This window comes from Dermacentor variabilis, chromosome 8, assembly GCF_050947875.1.
Source record: "Dermacentor variabilis isolate Ectoservices chromosome 8, ASM5094787v1, whole genome shotgun sequence".
In the NCBI taxonomy this organism is placed as follows: domain Eukaryota; kingdom Metazoa; phylum Arthropoda; class Arachnida; order Ixodida; family Ixodidae; genus Dermacentor; species Dermacentor variabilis.
This window is the reverse complement of record NC_134575.1, coordinates 63724490-63743943: the sequence shown is the minus strand read 5'-3', so window position 1 is coordinate 63743943 and position 19454 is coordinate 63724490. Positions and strand designations below refer to the sequence as shown.

The following is a 19454-nucleotide window of genomic DNA, read 5'->3' as shown; positions in this document are numbered from 1 at the left end:
TCGTTGTTTGTTGGCTTCTTATGATATGACTAAGAAAAATCTGGCCCCTCGGTTAACCCCCTTGCTTCTCGTTTATAAACAGTGCAAAGAATTCATGTCCGCCGTAAATTCATATATCCCGTATGTCTGCTTTATATTCTCTAACAGGCGAAATTTAAAAAACACTCATATCCATTTTCACGCATTGTAATGACATTGTAAGCTTGGTGCTTCTATTTGTCTTAAGTTCAACGAAATTTGACAATTTCGTTACGTACTGAACGCTGTAAATTAATTGTCAGCCTTCTAGGGCTGCTAGCGTTTACTTCCTTGCAATGATCAGAATAACAGATTTGTGATGCACGTTTGATCTAGAGTTACTTAAAGTAAGAATTAGGGCAATATACAGGGTTTCCCAACTGCACTACGATTAATAAAAACATGGAAATGGCACCTGGCGGGACAGAAACAATGTAACGTTGTTTGGTGTTCCTTAGAGATGCTACGGTAATTTCTCGCATTTCGGCTAATTAGATAATTAGCGTTCATTATTTATGAGCTTCTGAAACATTATAGTTATATTAAGCTGTCAATGAGAAAATTGCAGAGCAGCATCAAAAACTCCCCACACAGCATTCTGTTGCTCTATACGTGCTATATAAAGGCTTTTTCTTAGCGTGAGACGAGCACGCAACTATGTGCAAAGTTGCTGAGCGACTGGCCGCTCCCGGAACTTTTCCGGTTGCGGCTGCTTTCACGCTCGGAAAAACACTTTTATCTAGCACGTACTTGTAGCGAGCAGCAGAAAGCTTTATCGGGAGTTTTTTATGTTGCTCTACAAATTTCTCAAGGACTGCTTTCATCAGTTTATAAGAGCTGAGAATTTGAATCAGTCATAAAGTAAACTATATAAACTATATAATAACAATATTCTATATAACAGGTGGAATACAAAAAAAATCTGACTTTCCCCAAGCTACCGCAAACATTTCCATGGTTCTGTCTAGGCACGGGTGCATGAAAATTGGGACAGCCTGTATATTCTGAAACAAAAGCAACCGCAGTGTCTTGTAGCGATGAAACAGAGATGGAATGTCTAGAGATTTTTTTTGACAGTAATGCTAAAAAAGCGATAAAACTATATGGGATGAATTTCAGGGGCATTGTGCATCTATATTTTGGTGAACTAGTGCTTATATAGACACTCCAGGCCATATATCGCCTTTATTGTAACCGTCGCCTTTGGCGTGAAGTTTCTTTTATGTTGAAGTATGGTGAGGTCCCTGCTCGCACGCCGTTTGCTCTGGGCGACAAAGAAAATGTGCGAGTATGAGCGGAGAGCGTGAAGGCTTGTATGTGCCCCGTCGTCCTGCGAGCTGTTTGTTGCATGTCACGTGAGCAAACGGGGAAGCATTCCCCGCTAATGCGTTGGCTCTTGTTTGAAGCCGTAATGATGAATAAAGTAATATATTCAAGTATCCCACGATGCAAATGACCTGTATTTGCATCGGATATGATTTATTCAATTGTATCTTGTATCTGCATTACAGATAGTTATAGTATCAGTATCTTCTATCTGAATTAGGATACGTTTGCAAAGTGTTTTTGCCCAGCCTGGCTTCCTGAGCTGAAGTGTCGCAGGCGCCATGACCTCAAGTGTGGGACACACGTTGAAGCAAGAGGCCACTTGATGGCATCACTCCTCAACGCCGGCGTTATTCATCACGCGATAATTACGACAGCCAGCGTTCGTGGTCATCGAGTGGGATCTGTTGAGGTTTGCCTGTGCGCGCGTAGCACCATGCTTGATAATCTTATTATAAAGGTAAAGGTTAGTGCAATTTATAGGGCCGATAGAAGTACTATGCTCAATTCGTGTAGCTGTAGGATTTGTTTATATTACGATCACTGCTTCTCGTAGCACGCGAAACTGCTACATCTCTGTAAAAAGGATCATTATTGTTATCCAGCCGGTATATTACATCAAAAATGCACAATCCGTGTTTGATTTAACGTAAGTATTATATAGTTGCTTTATCAAAGACATTGAGGTCAGGTAGAAGTTAGGCTTTCATTTTCCCAGCATAAACCTGTGTTGGGAACTGTTCACATTGATAATCGAAAATCGTGAAAATTGACAAATTCTTTGTTTTTCAATGTATTCATAGAACGTAATAGATTCAAGTGGAAGGTTATGAATTGAAAGCTAAAGTCAAGATGCGACAATATGATCATTCGGGCTAGTTGCTTGATTGGTGCATTGAGAAGTTTTTAAGCGCATCGTTAGACAGCACAGGAGAGAAACTTGTGTAATGTCGACTGTTGCTCCTAAAAAATATTTATTATGAAGCCAAGATGACTGCTGGTGCGGTATCCTCATAACCTTGCATTCGGTAAATATATACTATTGTGTCCCCAAGCAAAATAGTTAACAAGAGCTGCTTCAAGGGCAATGGGGTCGGATTCATTAAACATTTATCGGTCCACAACACAGTCGTCCATGTAAAGAGAAAGCGCAAAAAAATTTGTGCGTGCCATTACAGTAAAAAAAAGTAAGGCGGCAGCAATCCAACTTTGAGGTACTTCTGTCGGCACCTGGCTACTTTCTGACTAAACAACCCGTCGGAGGTTCGCGCACAAACTAGTAGGTGGCGGTAACAGCACAGAAGGGACCTTCTCATTGCATCTTGCGCTATGTTTTTAAAGCTTCATCTTCTTACTTTGTCGCACAGCTGGGATACACGGCAGATACAAAGCCTATATCCTTGAACGCTGTGTGACTGAACATGCGTACCCAGAAATTACTTGCACACAATTTTGTCCATTGAAGCCTAGAAGGGGCTACGGGATTTTGGGACGTGAAACAAAAGGACGAATGGACCGAGCAGGAAATGAGCCCATGTACCAAGTCAAAGAATGCCATGCAATAAGACATAGTGAAAATCACAATTTTAGGACTTATGCTGCTCGGTTGCTAGAATGCTGTAGGCCGAATAACGTAGGCCTGTTAATGTCATCTTGAACTATGTTCTTCAAATCTTCTTTGTATTGTTGAACAGCTTCGCTCATGTTAGATGGAACAGACCATATTTTCAAAGGTTCTGTATCACTGTGCAACTGCGTATGTGTACACAGAAATTCCCCTATTCAAGCCTAGCTGATGCTGCGGGGTATTTGGGACACGAAAAAAAAAGGCCGAACGGAATGCCGAACGGAAAGGCCGAATGTTACCCCGGTAACCTAGTTTAAGAATGCTAGGCAATAAAACACGGTGCTAAACAGAATGTTAACAAGTGCGATGTTCGGTTTTCCAATACGCTGCAGAACGAACGTCTTAGGTCTTATATTGCTATGTTGCACTGTTTTTAAATTGTTTTTTTTTTCGTTGAACAGCTTAGCTAATGTTAGTTGGGACACACTGTGGGTACCAAGACAATATCTTGGATCACACACATGTGTACACAGAAACGGCTTGCGCAGTTATGGTTAAGTCCATTGTAGCTTAGTTGCAATTCACGTGACAGGCGATGGGCGATTCACGTAGCGGGCGGCACGTCAATCGTGCACCGCACTGACTCAGAAACCACATGCGCAAGGAACACCTCAAGCAGAATACCGTAGCTATACGTATATCCCTTCTATCTTATGTGTGTTTCGTACAGTACTGAACATAGGAGTTTCAGCTCTAGCTGTGGCTAACATACGCTCAAAAAAGCAAAAGAAAACCGGTGTGTTGCAGCCCAGATCCAGATTGGTTTGCTTATTCAACGAAAACCGGTCCAATAAATGCAAACGCTAAACATAGCTTGTTCTGTTCATCAGATGTCCACGATTAAACGAAAAGCTCCAACAAGCATCTCATAGGTTTTCTTAATAGGAAAGTTTGCTTGCTTTTAGGTTGAGCATCATAGTTCCAGTAGCGCGGGTACTGATATCGAGGGCATTGCGGCTGTTTCCTTGCCCTGAAGTTTGTCACAGTAGGATTCGCTGTGGCAATGTGTTGTGTGAGCAGTTGACGTAGATTTATAATGACTGCGTGCAGGTGACATGCAAGTAAACGGAATGCATGTAGATTTTCGGTGATTAGTTCTATACAGGCGCTGCAGTGCCCTTTGAAATGCCCCTTTAACTGTCCAGCTCGGCTGATTCGCAACCTTCACGCACACTTAGGGGTTGTGTTTGACGAGAAGTGAAATGAGTTGCACGCAGTTACCGCAATTATTTCTTTCTCATGATCAAGGTCGCCCCCTATAAGTAGCTGACCTAGATGAACGTACTCTTGTACCGATTGCAGAGGGTGACTGCCTGTCATAAATTCTTGTTCCCTTGCCAGGCTACTTAACATTACTCTTGTCAGCTGAATAATAATATTCAACCCTACACTTCTACATTCTCGGATAAGCTCCTGAATCCTTTGTTGCAGTTCATCCGCAGCATTGCTGAACAGCACACTGACATCTGCACTCCATGCGATGCTCAGATATTCGCAATATTTTTATGCTTCGAATGCTTCCTTGTCTAATAAAGAGAATAAGTCTTGTAAGCACGCAGTGACTAGCATGAGAGAGATTGTGTCTCCTTCCTTGCTACCTTTTTCATCGCTGATTTTCTGCTTTCTTTACAAAGAATAAAGGTAGCTTTGGTGTCTTTATAGATATTTGTTGTTATATTCGTGTACGCTTTCGGCACTCCTTGATTACCAAATTCGTCAGTGGCTGCCACCATCTCTACTTAACAGAACGTCTTTTAGTAATCTATGAAAATCATAAGGACAAGTGAGTTGTACTTCGTTAACATATCCATTACCTTATTGACGACATTGATTCCGCAATCCTGTTGACGAGACCTTGAAAGCATATCACCCTTATTATGAAAAGAAAATTTACCGAAAGATAACAGCGGATTAGATCACGTGCCTCAGGCATTACCATATTATGACTGGCAGTTTTCCACTATCTTAAAAAGTGTGCAATCCTTCCATTTTACCAGTACTACCATATAAGGACAGAAACATGGAGATTAATAAAGACGCTTCAAATAAACAATCGCCACGAGCAATGGGACAAGAAATGCTACGCCGAACTTTAAGAAGTGTAGCAGGTTGGAATAAAGAGTAAATGTTATTAGCTAATATTCTAGTTGACGTTAAGAGGGCTGATGGACCTGCGCAGACGATGTAATGTGTAGGGTAGACATCCGACCAATGGGCCATTATATTTGCAGAATGGGTGCCAAAGCATTGACAGCGTAGTCGAGGATGACTAAAAATTATGTGGTGGGATGAAATTATTAACTTTGCATGCTTGCCTTTGAACCTAGATAGCGCAATATTGGGGTTATTGGAGATTGCTAGGACATGAAAATATAGGGGCGTACAATAGCGAAATAAACGTCACCTTGCGACGCGTCGTATAAAGTTGCAACGCATGAAAAATCCCGTTTTCTCCATACTTAGACAGTAACTCTGTAACAGACAGTACTCGCCATTTATGATTGTATCATAGGGCTGCATAAACATGGTCCTATGTTTAGTTTAACTAGCCACGAGCAAACCGTGAGTGGATCATGCATCTCGCTGGCTCCTATAATGAGATAATTTTCTATATTGTGCAGGCGTTTTTTTTCAATAGCACAATACTTGTTTTAATTGTATAATAATTCTTTTTTTCTTTCAGACAGATGCAGTACAAGCAGTACCTATCAACAGCGTCTCTTCTTCTGGGGCTAATTGTATTTCGTATTGGCGTCGTTTCACCATCACAAAGAAGCCCTCAAAGTAGGTTGAAGTTGTTACAGTTTACATAGCCAACCGTACAAACATTGCTGCACCAAGGCTTCACAATATCGTTCGCTCCTGTCACCTTATGAAGGAAAATCGTAATGCAGCCTGTTAAAGAGATTATTATTCAAAATTATAAAACGGGCGTGTCAATTAAAGTAGATGCGAGACTAGGCAAGGTCGAGTGAAATGATGTATATATACATATGTGCTGAAATCGGAACATTAATAATAATGTCATGTTGCATAATTTTATCATATTATTGTATTGCTTTCTTTGCTTCATTGCAACGTGTTATAATTTATTTCCAACCACTCAATTTTGTTATTCATGTTTACGCGCATATATGTAGACGTTGTCTTCTATCGGTTCAACGTTTGCGAACACGCCTTTCTTTTTTTGTGTGTCAGACAGGACAGGTTGGCTGAATACGGCCACAGTGCTGTCTGTGGTGGAATATGGTTATTTTCGGCCGTAGAGCCACTATATACTACGGAACCGTGAATTTTACCTACTTTGCGACTAATGCTCGCGTCTTCTCTCGTTGAAACCTTCATTTTTCAGCCTCTTTCGACTCGATGAGGTGCTCTGCCGGCTCAAAAGGACCATTTTTTGAAGAAAAGGTCAGATAGATATCCAACTATTACGTACGCTGAACCAGTGTTAAGATCCTCATAGAATACTTGACCTACACATGTGTAGATAATATAACGAGCGGTTGCTTGAGTGACACTTTACTAACCATTCTTTTTTCTCGAACGTTTGAGGTACCAGTGGTGCAAGTGTATATGCGACCATCCCGGCAAATTTTGGAGCCAAAGTGGTTGCTAGGTGGTTAGGCGCCACCTAGCAGTGTCACTGCGAAAGGTGCACCATAGCGTGCCTAAATATATCTCGAGAGAAGATTATCTGAATATGCGTATGAATCTGGTCCGATTCCACCCAGCGCTGTGCAATTCGAAAAAAATGTTTTGTATAGCTTCACAGCGGAAGAAACCAAGCGGGGAATACCTAGTGATCTAAGGTGGCGTCCAAGAATTTAACTTAAGAGTGACACATGTTCAATGCCACGCAGTCAGTACCCAATTGGCGTGAAATAATTGTGGCTGAACCCATGTAACGATTACAGTGTAAAGTAGCACGTTTGGCATTGAATAAATTCAGCGACACAACCTATTTTCACCATCGAAACGATTTATGTATGAAGCGTGGGCAACAGGGGGATCCCTATATCCGTGTTCCCCAGAAGGCTCGGCATCATCTAGAACCATTGATACGAAACTTGCGCCTGACCCCCTAAATGCATGGCACACCGGTGCGTGCAGACGCAGCGAAACGTGTCATGCGGCAACAACGCTCCTCGCTCTTATTTTTCTTATGGACACGCTGCACCATCTAGTGGGCCTGCGGAGAAATCCGCGCGTGGCCTCTGAGACGATAAGCGTGGCGCGCTGGTGCAGGAGAACGCTTATAATTGTTCCCTTCTTCTCGATCGCTCATTGGAACATACTCTGCGACCCAAATTGGCGAGGCGTTTAAGAAAAGCCGCGCATACTCAGTCCAATCATGGTGCGGCGCAAAAAATCTGATGCGTGAAATGCGTTCACTGAAAAGGTGTACATAGGCAGTGCATTTATGGCGCTGCCTGCTAATGCGTACGGTCGCTGTCATTGAGGATAGCTTGTGGCAGGGGTTCGATTGCACGCAGGAGAAATTGGCAAGATCTGTTTCGTGATTGTCCTTTCGCACATCACCTGGGGCAACGTGCTGAAATCTGTCGTCAAAACGTTCATCGAGGAGCGGCACGCACCTGCTGGCACATGTCACCAGTGACTCAAGTTAGCATGGAAGAGGTTCATTGATGGCCAGCACACTCCCAGTGGCGCCATACTGAGTGAGTGCTCCAAGCTGGCGTAAAAGAGCTTATTGGAACCATGGCACCTAACTAGTTCCGCTTCTACAGCGGTTCCTGTCGGCGGGAAAGTGCCTTCTTGCAGCGTGGCACGTTCGTAGGCATTACCACTTACTGAGTTGCATAAGCTTCTCCGATGGTTGGCTTTGAGCCCTATTCCCTCTGCATGCAAGCCCGATGCACTGTCCTTTAGATTCCGGACTACCTAATGACGCAGGTAGGCTGGAAAACAGTTAGTGCAAACAGAAAAACAAAGAGAGGTGCATAGTCATCGCAAAGTTCGTGATGCACCCTAAGAATGATGACGCATTATTAGGTTAGTTACAACGCACATACTGTAAAATGGGTGAAATTCGGAAAGAATGCGAATTGCTTCAAATTATGTTCGATGGTTATTTTGCAACCCGGTTTTCTGAGTATAGCAGCCAGGTTATGTACCCATTAGAACATGGACAACCCAATACCCCAAGTTTGCGCGTAACAGGTTAGATCCATAAATACTGTAATGTGCATGAAGTATACAAAGGCTGCTGTTCGCATAACGTGATTATGCCAATTATTCGCCGAAGCTTACAGAAGTAAACAATCTGCTTAGTGAAAATGATAAATCAAAATGAAGTATATTTTCCGTATAAGGCTGCTTCCCTTTCTCATTGTACTGTGCTAACCAGAGAGAACCTGTACCAGCGCTATCATTGAGCGCGCCAGAGCAAAAAGAGACCCTGTAACTAGAACATAATCCAGCCAAAGGCCAGGAGAAGTGGTGTTTAGAATGAAGTAGTTGCTTATGTTGTATGTGTCAATGGTTGTCCGCAACGACGACTGCCACATGGTGCTTCACTGACGAGACAGCTAAAAGGGAGGAAAGGCATCGAGGTTTATTTCTTTTATTTATTCAAAATACTGCCATTGTCATTAGTGACCAAAGCAGGGAGGCTATGACACTACAATGCAATGGAACACTACGCAACTATATTTTATAAGCGATAAAGGAAACAGTGCACTTTCAGAAACTGAAAATTCGAACGCTAGCTACATCCAAACGGGACGGCGGACCAATTTATACACCACAAAAGGTACACACACATACAATGCACCCACCTAGCTCTTTGCTACGATAGAAGAGGAGGAGGACGGATGAACGTTTATTGTGAGAAACAGCGAAATGTGTTGCTTCTTTGCCCTGGGTGGGTGGCTCTCTTAGTCCAGAAAGCCGTTGGCTAATGCCGCTGCCCAGGCACGGTCCACCAGACTTCGCTGATCTTCCAGGCTCTGAGCCTTTAACATTGCCTTCCACGTTTCGTCAGTTGCTTTTATCGGCTCTGAGGCATCATCTTAACTGTTTTTCTCGCGGTGTGGGTGCACCAACAACATGTGTTGGAGGGTGTCTGGTACATCACAATATCAGCATAGGTATGAGAATTTGGTGGGGTGCCTCCGGCGCATAAGAATTCCGTGGACATAGGTATTCGTTTGTAGACTGCGGAGGGCGCTGGCTTCTTCTTTGCTTAATTTTGGATCTGGTAGAGGATATTGTTTACTTTTCAGTCGGTAATGTTCCACTATTACGGCGTACTTGATGGGAATTTCCTCCACCCTCGTCGCTTGCCGGAGACCATGCGGCAGGAAATCCCGGCTGGTATTCTCTCGGGCGACAGCATGTACTGCTTCGTTTCCTGCCAGGTGTAAGTGGTCAGCGATCGATGCGACGTAGGTTTTGGGTCGTTCTTGGCGTCTTGTTATTTATTTTAGAATCTTCACTCTCGCGGCAGAAATTCGGCCTTTTCGTATTTTTCTAAATGCTGTTTGCGAGTCGCTTAATATGAATGCTGTGTCTTTGCATGTGGCGATGCCAAGGAGGATGACCACTTCCTCCATCATTTCTGGATTTCCGGCCGGTATAGTGGCAGCGACTAGCTCATTCTCTTGGTTGTTGGTATTCCATTGCCTCTTGGTGTGTTGTTGATAATTTCGTATGCTCTTCTACCTGGGTATTTTGCGGCATCTGAAGATCTCGTGTCGGGGTTCTTTGAGTATTTCTTACTGAGCGCTCCAACCCTTGATAGTCTTCTGTCTTTGTGGCATGTTGCATGCAAGTTGCAAGGTATTGGAGCGACTGAGATAGAGTCACGAAGAAGTGGCGCCAATCCCGCTCTTGCGTCCGCGTCTGCTAGAAGTTTTCCCTGTATGCGAGATCGCGAAGTACTACTCTGTCTGTTTGAGTCACCTTAAGGCGTTTCAGCTGGCTGGCTCTGTGCGCTTCACTCATTTTTTCCAAGGTGTTATGGAGGCAAAGTTTGAGAAGTGTCGTGGTTGAGGTTGTACTGGGAAGTCCTAGGACGCTCTTGATTGCTTTTCTGATGAAGATGTTGAGTTTTTCCGTTTAAGATTTGTTGAGGAGTAGATACGGGGTGCCATATGTCATGCGGCTTATCAGGATTGCTTGGATTAATTGGACGGTCTCTTGCTCTTTAAGTCCTCTTGTTTGAGTGGTTATACGTTGAATGAGATGGGTTTTTTGTGGTAGGGTCTTCTGAAGTTTCGCAAGTGTATCTTTGCCAGAACTGTTTTTATGTATTGTGATGCCAAGGACGCAGAGGGAGCCAACTTGAGGGATATCGATTCCATTGAGTCTGACGTTGGGATCTGGGGTGACGTAGGCTGGTGGTGTTTCCCGGGTCCTTGCCTTGACTATAAGTAACACTGATATGCTGGGGGCGCACTGGAGACCGCATCTTGAGAGGTACTGTTCTAAAGTATCGCTTGCCTCTTGAAGGGTAGTTTGCTGTTGGCCGGCTGTGGATGCTTTTGTCTATAACGTTATACCGTAGGCGTATAGCCTTCGATGCCACCGAGTTGTTGCGGGAGCTGAATCAAGGTGAGATTGAACAGCGAAGATGAAATAACTGACCCTTGTGAAGTTGCTTTGTTGGGCATTTAAAACTTGTCGCTTCGGATGTTACCGATACCTACCATGGCCGTGCGATCTTTGATGAACTCGTGTAAGTATTGGTAGGTCCGAATTCCGCAGTTTGTGTCTTGGAGATTCTGGAAGGTCGCTTCATGCTTCACATTGTGGAAGGCTCCTTTTATATCTATTGTTAAAATGCAGAAATTTTTTGTTGTTATAGGTAATCCAAGAGGTTTTTCTTAAGCTGTAGTAGTGTATCTTGCGCTGAGAGGAGCAGTCGGAAGGCAAACATTGTGTCAGGCATGAGACCTGAGTCTTCGATGTATATGGTGAGGCGATCGTGAGCCATGTCTTCGAGAATCTTTCCAGCGCAGGAAGTAAGGGAGATGGCCCGTAGGTTGTTGATTTGTAGTGGCTTGTTCTGTTTTTGGATCCTAATGACTTCTCCGTGCTTCCATTCTGCCGGGAGCTCATCTTTTTCCCAGCAGTTACTTATGTAGTCGAGGAGTACATTCAGAGCCTTGTCTGGGAGGCTTCGCAGGATGTTGTTGGTCACCTTGCCATTTCCTGGGAATGTGTTGCGAGTTAATTTGGCAAGGGTGGCATGCAGTTCAAGAAGCGTGAAAGGCCGGTCGAGGGTGAGGTTTGGTTCGTCTTTGTACGGTCGGGGATCGGTAATCTTGGCGGCATTGTCTCCAACAAATTTATGCTTGATTACTTCCAGAATTTGTTTCTCAGTTCCTGGAACGAGTGAATGATTGTCTAGAGCTGTTTGTTGGATCTTGGTTTTGGTGGTAGCTAGAAGGGTTCGCAGTATATGCCAGGCCTTCTTTGTTCTGAGTGTGCCTTGAGGTTGGTCGCACAGCTTACGCCAGTTCTGACTGCTGAGTTGATCTCCGTATTATCCCGCTTGCTTTGTTGTGTGAGGGACCCGTTTCTGCAGCTTGAGGTTAACTTTCATCTTTTTCCACCGTCTCAGTAGTCCTCTTCTCGCATCCCAAAGATGTAGGAGGTGAGAAACTCCAGCCAGCGTCTCCATTGTGAGTTGTATGACTTTAGTGTGCTTCTTCGCCGTCTTCAACACTTCGGTGAGCCACTCTTCAATATTTTTTGATGTTTTCTTCTATGTCATGTTCTCGGACGGCCTTCCAGTCCGTCCGCTTTGCCGCTAAGATTCGGCTTGCCTTCTCATGCTGCAGGATTTCGAGCTGAAGGATGTGGTAGTCGCTGCCGAGATTTTCTTCCAGTCGGGTTCATTCCGCCTTGGATATTGTTATTGTAAAACTGAAGTCGGGATTTCTATCTCTGGACACACTATTGCCTATTCGAGGCGTTAGCTTTGGACCATTCAAGAGGGTGAGGTAATTCTGTTGCGCCGAGTCATGCACTCATGCTCCATTCTTGGTCGCGTGCTGGTAACCCCATGCTGTGTGTGGGGGGGGCATTATAATCCCCCATTATTACGAGTTTATGGCCTTTAGATGGTCTTCAGGCTTGCGTGATGAAGTATACAAAGTCGGATGACGGATCTCTGGATGGGCTATATAAGCATAGTACGTATAGCCTTTGGCGTGTCTTCTTCACAGGTAGCATTTCCACTAGGGTGCGTTCTACGGATTTCCCTGGATTGTTTGAACTCGCGTGCTGCGATATTTATTCGTCAGGATAGCTGTTCTCTGAGATCCAGTGTGTTTATCATATCCCTGTAAGCGAAGATTGGTGTGATAAGTTTCTTGTATTGCAATGATATCTGGTTGTTCTAGCTTGGTCCGTTCCTGGAGGTTTGTTCTTTCGGTTCAACTAGAGCGACTGTTCCATTGCCACACTTCATTGTGAACTGTGGTAATCTGTTCTTGGTATTACTAGCCATCTTGTTCGATATCATTGTTTTCGCTCCAGGCCATGGATACCGGTCTGGGTGCATTGTCGAGGTGATTACGAGCTTTCTTGCGAGCCGTGTCAATGTTGTTAAGTGTCTTTTCTACTGTGGATTTCGTTACGTCGTTTTGCTTGGCATAGGACATGAAGTTGCTGCGGTCTTGGTAGCATGGATAGAGGCCAGCTGAGCGGTGATGTGTTGCTGGAGCTGTTGTGTTATCTCCTTTGCAAAATAGGTCATGGCCTCCTGTATCTCCTTCTGCACCTCCGTTGTTACAATTTCCTTGGTCATTTCTTCCGTAAGGGGGAGGGGATGTTTAGCATTCCTTTCGGTTTCAGGGCTTGATTGACGGTGTATGGTTCTTAGCACCTTTCTATTAGTTTGTCAATGAGTACTTGCTGATTTTGTATTTGTGCTCGCAGATCTTTTTCCGCTCCCGTGGGTTTTTGTGCTCGTGTGTTTCACCTTGCAGCCTCTGCATTCATGACTCGCTTTTGGGGGTTGCGTGTACGCGATCCAGACCGTGATCTTGACCGGGGTCCATCGTTTGCTTGACCGCCTGTTGATTTGGAGTCACTTGTGGATTTGCGTGCACTGTGTATTGAGGTACTGCTTGATACGGATAGTGCCGGGAAGTGTGAGTATGCATTTGAGTTCCATCCGTGTCGCTGCTCTTGGGTCTTTTCCCATTGCAGTCAGATCTTTTACGGTGGTGGATTTCGTTTCAGTTTATGCCGGCACCTCTTTCCTGTTGTCTCATGGGGTTGTTGACAGATTATAAAACTTGGTTGGCACTCATGGTATTCCGGTTGATTTTCGATCCCGCATTTGTAAAAGAAGTTGATAAGGCGTATGGAGCAGATATCTTGCCGGGGCCCTAGTTCTCCGCAGGTTCTGCAGTATTGCCCGGATTTCCTGTATGGTTTGCAGCGTCAGTCAAAGCATTTATATATGATATTGTACGGGAAATGCGGTCCGTCGAAGTAGGTGAATGCTGTTAACGATCTTCCCAGCATGCGTGCTGCGAGAACCGTGTATCTTGCGGATACTGGTAGCCCTTGTAATAGTTCTTCTGCGCTCTTGCCTGTGGGGATGTTGTATATTACGCTTTTGCTGATGCCCTCTGGTCCCGGACATGTGCTTAAAATTAGTAAATGGATCCTCAAAGCTGGATGCTGGTGATCTAGAGGAGCATGTCGCTGCTATAGAGAATAGCACAGAAAAAAACTGAAGACTAAGGCGCTATAACGTAAAAGTATTTCAAACAACTTTTCTATTCCGGGTTTCCATTCAACATTCCGAGATTGGTCAAAAACCGTTTTTTGGACCACTCGCACTTCGCCTGTCTGTCATGCGACTTCACAAAAACCGCGTAACGCCCAATCTGACATGGCGTGTACCCACAGATTATGGATGATTGCCCTGAATAAAAGGGAAATAATTATCGCTGATTCGACACCTTTCGCCATTCACCCTTTAATATTGGTCAAAAGGTTTCAGGCTGCAGATACTTCACCTGTCTGTCACTCGACATCACAAAACCACGAATACTCATTGCGTCAAAGTGACGTGTACGCGCTGAAGTTGCATTAATATGGCGCACAAAGCTGCATTTTGTTAAATGGATGGAGAATATCCCGTTCTGAAAGGAATAGAAGATGGCTGTCACCCATCGTTCAGGCAATGGCTACTCGCACCTGCCGGAAAAAATGCCTTTATTTCCATTAACAGAACTTTTTGCGTGGCCATATAACGTTACCGAGCCTTTGGGAGCGTTTACGAAATCGCTCTGCCAACTCTTCTTTGCTGACGATTCGTTTTAGCGGCCTTTTGAAATATCCGTTTCCCACCACCGTGATTTTCGACCAGCAACCTCAAGCTAAGTAAGGGAATGTGGGCCAATGGCAGACGCCCAACACCTCCCTCTTCATCCGATTGTCTATTTTCACTGCGCGGGCTCGGACCTATCAAAACCCTCTCCACTTGAGAAGCTCGTCGCCTCTTTTCCGCCAATTATATAAGAAAAACCGCTCCATGAAGGCAATGTCATTTGTTTCGAAATGAAACAAAAGCGACCTCCTATAAACGAAGATAGCCTTGAATTGGGCTGTTCAGGCAACATGGCGAGTCACAGCGCGATTCTTGCGTTGGCGCTTCAGTAAATTTGGGCTAGGAAATTGGAATAAAAATATGTTGGAATGCTTTACCTTATAAGGCCTTAACTCTTCAGCATATTTTCAATTTGGAGGTGAAATCCGCAAAGTATTATCTGTGAGTATTGAATGGGTCTACATAATTCCATTCAGCAATTGTCAGTGGTAAAAAAAAGAATGTTTGAAGCAATCGTTGCTATAAGTGTGTTATCTTAGAGTGTATGCATGTTGGTTTCTTATTGTTCGAGATTCTGGAAGAAAGGCGTGTTTGGTCGCATCCGTCCGGCTGTGCTTATGCAGTAGTTGGTGCAGAAACTTCAGACGTGACAGTTTAACCTTCGCACATGCCGTTTGCTGAAAGTGTCTTTTAACCTGTATAGTCTTTACCTAATCTTCAACTATATGAGTCATAACATAATAACGTAAACATAATAGATCACATCGAAAACGAACACGTAAGGACTTATGTGTGCTCGAAGTACAGAGTGACACCTAGGAGGAGATCAGTTCATTACTATGAAACCTAACTTGTTGCTGTCACTAAGATAATTTAAATAGAAAACTCAAAAAAGATAGCAGAGATCCCACCAAAAGCCGGAATCGATGTTGTGCGAAACATCTTTCAGGTAGCTCGTTATGTAGAACTGTTTGGACATCCGCAGTTATATTTCAGACGGAACAAATTACCTCTTCAAGTTCAGTAAATGTCAGTCGGACGAGAGCCTACGTCTGCGTGACGATGGCAGCACGACGATGACGATGGTCATGACGAGTGGGTGACGACCGCGGTGTTATTGCTAAGGCGACCCTTTGATACTAATTTATACGACATGATGAGTGTTGAGTTCTACGTAGGCACTGAAAGGGTGTAAGCGAGAGATACAAGAGTTGTCATGTGAGCTCCAAAGAAGTGTTATATATTCGTACATACCTTTGTTTTGGTGATGTGGTGTAAGTTAAAATTACGACAGCATTTGTACTCCGGCAAACAAATTATCATGAAGACGGAACAATATACAATAGAGCAAGTCGAACAGTTTCCACACAGCTTTAAATAAATTATGGATTTTTACGTGCCAAAACCACTTTCTTATTTTGAGGCACGCCGTAGTGGAGGACTCCGGAAATTTCGACCACCTGGGCATCTTTAACGTGCACCTAAATCTAAGTACACGGGCGTTTTCGCATTTCGCCCCCATCGGAATGCGGCCGCCATGGCCGGGATTCAATCACGCGACCTCCTGTTCAGCAGCCTAACGCCGTAGCCACTGAGCAGCCACGGCGAGTCTACACGGCGTTAACTGATAAGATGAAAATATTGGGGAATGTGGCTCGATCCAAAAGATGGCGGAGGGGTGGTGTAACACCGTCTCAAAGCACAAACTGTCACGAGAAAACACAATAATGTGGGGCGTGACGCACAGGAGAAACGTCTCAAAGCACTAGTCGGTTTCGGAGGTGTGTTATCGTCACCAAATTATCCACTCCGGTCACCTAAAAGGGGAGATGTGACAATGGGATTCCTTGGAGCACTTTTAGTGGCATGCCTACCCGCGGGAATAATGAATTTGCAACTGACGAGTGCCAGAGGACTTTGCCTACCCTTCCAACTAGGAGCTTTGTGGATTTTACTGTTTTCCTACGTGTGCGCACGTTCATGCAAGGCCGCACCTGTTCGAAAATGTCAGAGAGAGAGAGAGAGAATTTTCATACATCAGAGTGGTGAGATAATTCATGGGCTCGTCATGAAGACCAGGTGGCTGCCAGGCGATGCCTGACGACGACCTCTTCAGCTCGCTCCACGGCTCAGAGTTGGACGTCCGCGCTGGAACTAAGCAGCCCTTCCTTCCACGATGAAGGTGACGAGAGGGCAGGAGATGGGGAAGGGTGCTCCTCCTCACAGTCCCAGAAGATGTGACTTAGCGAAGCTAGCTCACCGCACAGGTGACAGTACGGACTTATTCTATCCGGGTAAATGTGCGAGTATACGTAGGGGTTCGGGTAAGAGTGTGTCTAACCTGCTCCAGGTGATCGCCTGACGCTTGTTTAGTTTACTGTGTGGTGTGGCCCTAGTTTGTCGTGTAAGACGGCAATATTGGGTTATGTCGGGATATAAGGGCAGGACTTCGTTTGACGGCTTCGGTTGTGGCAGGCCCTCAGATCGGTTGACGAATCCTCGAGCTTGGATGGAGGTGGGCCGCTTCATTCCCTAGATTCCCCGCGTGAGCCGGGTCCTATATCTACTGTATGGAGTTTGGGTCTTCTCTGTTGTGTAATAACTATAGGAGCTTTAGTGCGGTCTGTGCCGCTAGTCCTCACTCAAAGTTTGTTATGGCAGTTTTGGAACCACTCATAACTATACAGGTGTCTGTTGAGGCCACGGCCTCCACAATAGCAGCTTCTTCTGCTTCGGTGGTGGTGGCAACGCACAGAGAGCTCGAAGCTGTCTGTCCCTTGACTCGTGAGCATAGAAGGGCTCAAATGGTCTGGGTGTGGGTCCGATCAGAGTACTGGGCTGCCTCGACGTACGCCACAGCGGAGTCGGTTTCATACGTATTGTGTAAGGCCTGGGCCCTCGCTCTTCTTCCGTCATGGTGCCCAGCAAGTGTGCTTTCAGGCAGCGGTTTGATCACGAACATGCCCCCTATGTGTGGTAGGACGGTGGCGGGTTCACTACCCGTTGGGGACACTCTGAGGCCCATTTGAGCGAAGATCCAGTGGCCGGTCTTGCTACTAGGCGATGGTGAGCCTGTGATGTGTGGTGTGCTTGAATTAGTTTGTCTATGGTGTTGTAAATGGGATGTGTGTCTTGGTAAGCAGATAGCGACCTTGCATGCGTGTCGTATAATGCAGTCGAGACGAGGTCGTTTTTTTTCGCTATAGGTATGGTAGTGCATAGGTGTGACGGCACACTGCAAAGGCCTGGACCATTTTGAGTAGCTCCTCCATGCCTTGCTTATGCGCGCTCACTCTGTGCGACAGTCTTGTGGTCTGGTTCACCGTCATCTGGAGACGGTCAATGGTGCGGACGTTCCGCCGGCTCTGCTGCAGTATTGTTCCCGATACCGGCATGTGCTCGACGGGGGTGTAAGGCTGCCGGTTTACGCCTACCGTGATGGGAGGTGGAGATGAACTGTGCTTGCTTCATTTCGGTGGCCTCATCAGGAGGGGTTTCGACTTGTCGTGGGAGCACTCAAGTCCCGCTGCGTTCACGTGTTGCACGACGATGTCAGTGGCATGTTGGAGCGTTTCTTCAACTGTGTGGTCGGACCCTTCACACGTCCAGTGTGTGATGTCGTCTGCGTATAGCATGTGTCTGAGTCCCGGGACTTCGTTAAGTTTCGGAGGCCGGGTGCGCTTTGCTTAGTCGAATAAGAATGGTGACAAGAATGCGTCTTGCGGCGTGCCCCTGTCCCCGAGCCGGATTATAGGCGAGCGCAGGTCTCTGATCGCGAGCTCGACCGTCCTGTCTGGCAGGAACGACCTTATATAGTTTAGGTTCGTTCGCCGGGCTGTTATTCGGGTAAGCTCTCGAGCGCGGCCGCCTGAAGGACGTTGTTAAAAGCCTTATTGACGTCCAGACTTTGTAGAGCTTTCGTGCTCGAACCACTGTCTGGATGCAAGAGGTCGTTGTGTAATTGAAGGAAGACGTCCTGGCTAGACTAGTGTGCCCGAAAACCAAGCGTCGAGGTTGGTAGTAGATCGTGTCCCTCTGCAAAGCTGTGCAAGCGGCAGAGGATTACATGCTCCACAATCTTTCCTAGACAGAAGGTGAGTGAAATGGGGCGAAGATTCTCTAGGTTCAATTCCATGCCCGGTTTTGGTATGAACACCGCCCCTGCGTGTTTCCACTGAGCAGGTATATGGCTGGAGCGCCAGCACTTGTTCATGTATTACCCGCCGACTTCGAGTTGAGGTTGCGCTGTGACTTGTTCGTAACCCCGTCGGGGCCCGGAGCTGACGTCATGCGCAGCTTCTGCAGCGCAGCGCGGAACTCGGCGTCCGAAATATCGGCATCCAGCTGTTCATTGGGAGCTGCGACATAGTGTGGAATGTGCTTGCTGCTGTCTCGTGGTGTTAATATACCGGCTGGCGAGCTCCACCAGCAGCTCCTCGTCGGTGCCAGGGAATTGGCGTAATAGTGCCGTCAGCTTCTAGCGTACCGCCGATTTGCTGCTGCCGGGATCCAGTAGGTATCGCAACAGGTGCCATGTCTTTAGGCAGCCCAGCTGGCAGTTGAGGCTGTTGCAGAGCTGGCCCCACTGCTACCTTCCAATGTAGAGGTCTGAGCCGCTACCTCCCGTTCGAGCTATGCTATGCGCCGTCGCAGCTTTCTGTTGTGACGTTGGCGCTGCCACCAGCGCGTGCGGTTGTCGTGCGCTTCCCACATGTGCATGAGCCAGGAATCTGTCGCAGGCTGCTCTTGAGTCGCCGCCATTTTGTATGCCCCGGAAGTCATGTCGCGGCTCAGCGGCCTGATCCATTCGCTGAGATCCGATATGGAGTCGGGTGCTGTTTCTGGGCCTAGCTGACGCATTTTGTCCCAGGTGGTAATGCGTTGCCGGCTTCTGCCTGCTGGGAGTCGTTTCAAAAGTCAGCGACAAAATGTAATGATCGCTGCCAACCGTGTGGCCTGTGTTCTGCCAGTGGGCGTCCGGTATATTCTTGCAAAGGCAGAGTTCTGGCGTGGTGCCTCTGCACACACTGTTACCGGCATGTGTGGGCTGTTGTGGGTCGTTCACGATAGTAAGACCTAGATCTTGCGGGGCCTCTTAACCGGGTGCCCTTGCGGGCGGAGATTGGGTAACCCCACTCTGGTTGTTTGGTGTTGAAGTCCCCC

The 19454-nt window shown here is 46.0% G+C and overlaps 2 protein-coding genes across 11 annotated transcripts in view; one reads left to right on the top strand and one right to left on the bottom strand.

Annotated features, from left to right (window-relative positions):
* The window catches only part of LOC142590280 (uncharacterized), a 153905-nt gene that overhangs the window by 43341 nt on the left and 91110 nt on the right, over positions 1-19454 (bottom strand). The window lies entirely within an intron of this gene.
* LOC142590279 (uncharacterized) overlaps positions 1-19454 on the top strand; it is a 147146-nt gene that overhangs the window by 108336 nt on the left and 19356 nt on the right. For 7 of the 9 annotated variants that reach the window (XM_075702266.1, XM_075702264.1, XM_075702263.1 and 4 more), the window contains 2 exons: positions 5655-5755; positions 6324-6382. In XM_075702266.1, the coding sequence (XP_075558381.1) occupies positions 5655-5755; positions 6324-6382 (160 nt within the window). The remainder of the gene's footprint in view (positions 1-5654; positions 5756-6323; positions 6383-19454) is intronic. The other 2 variants (XM_075702269.1, XM_075702268.1) reach the window with 1 other exon arrangement.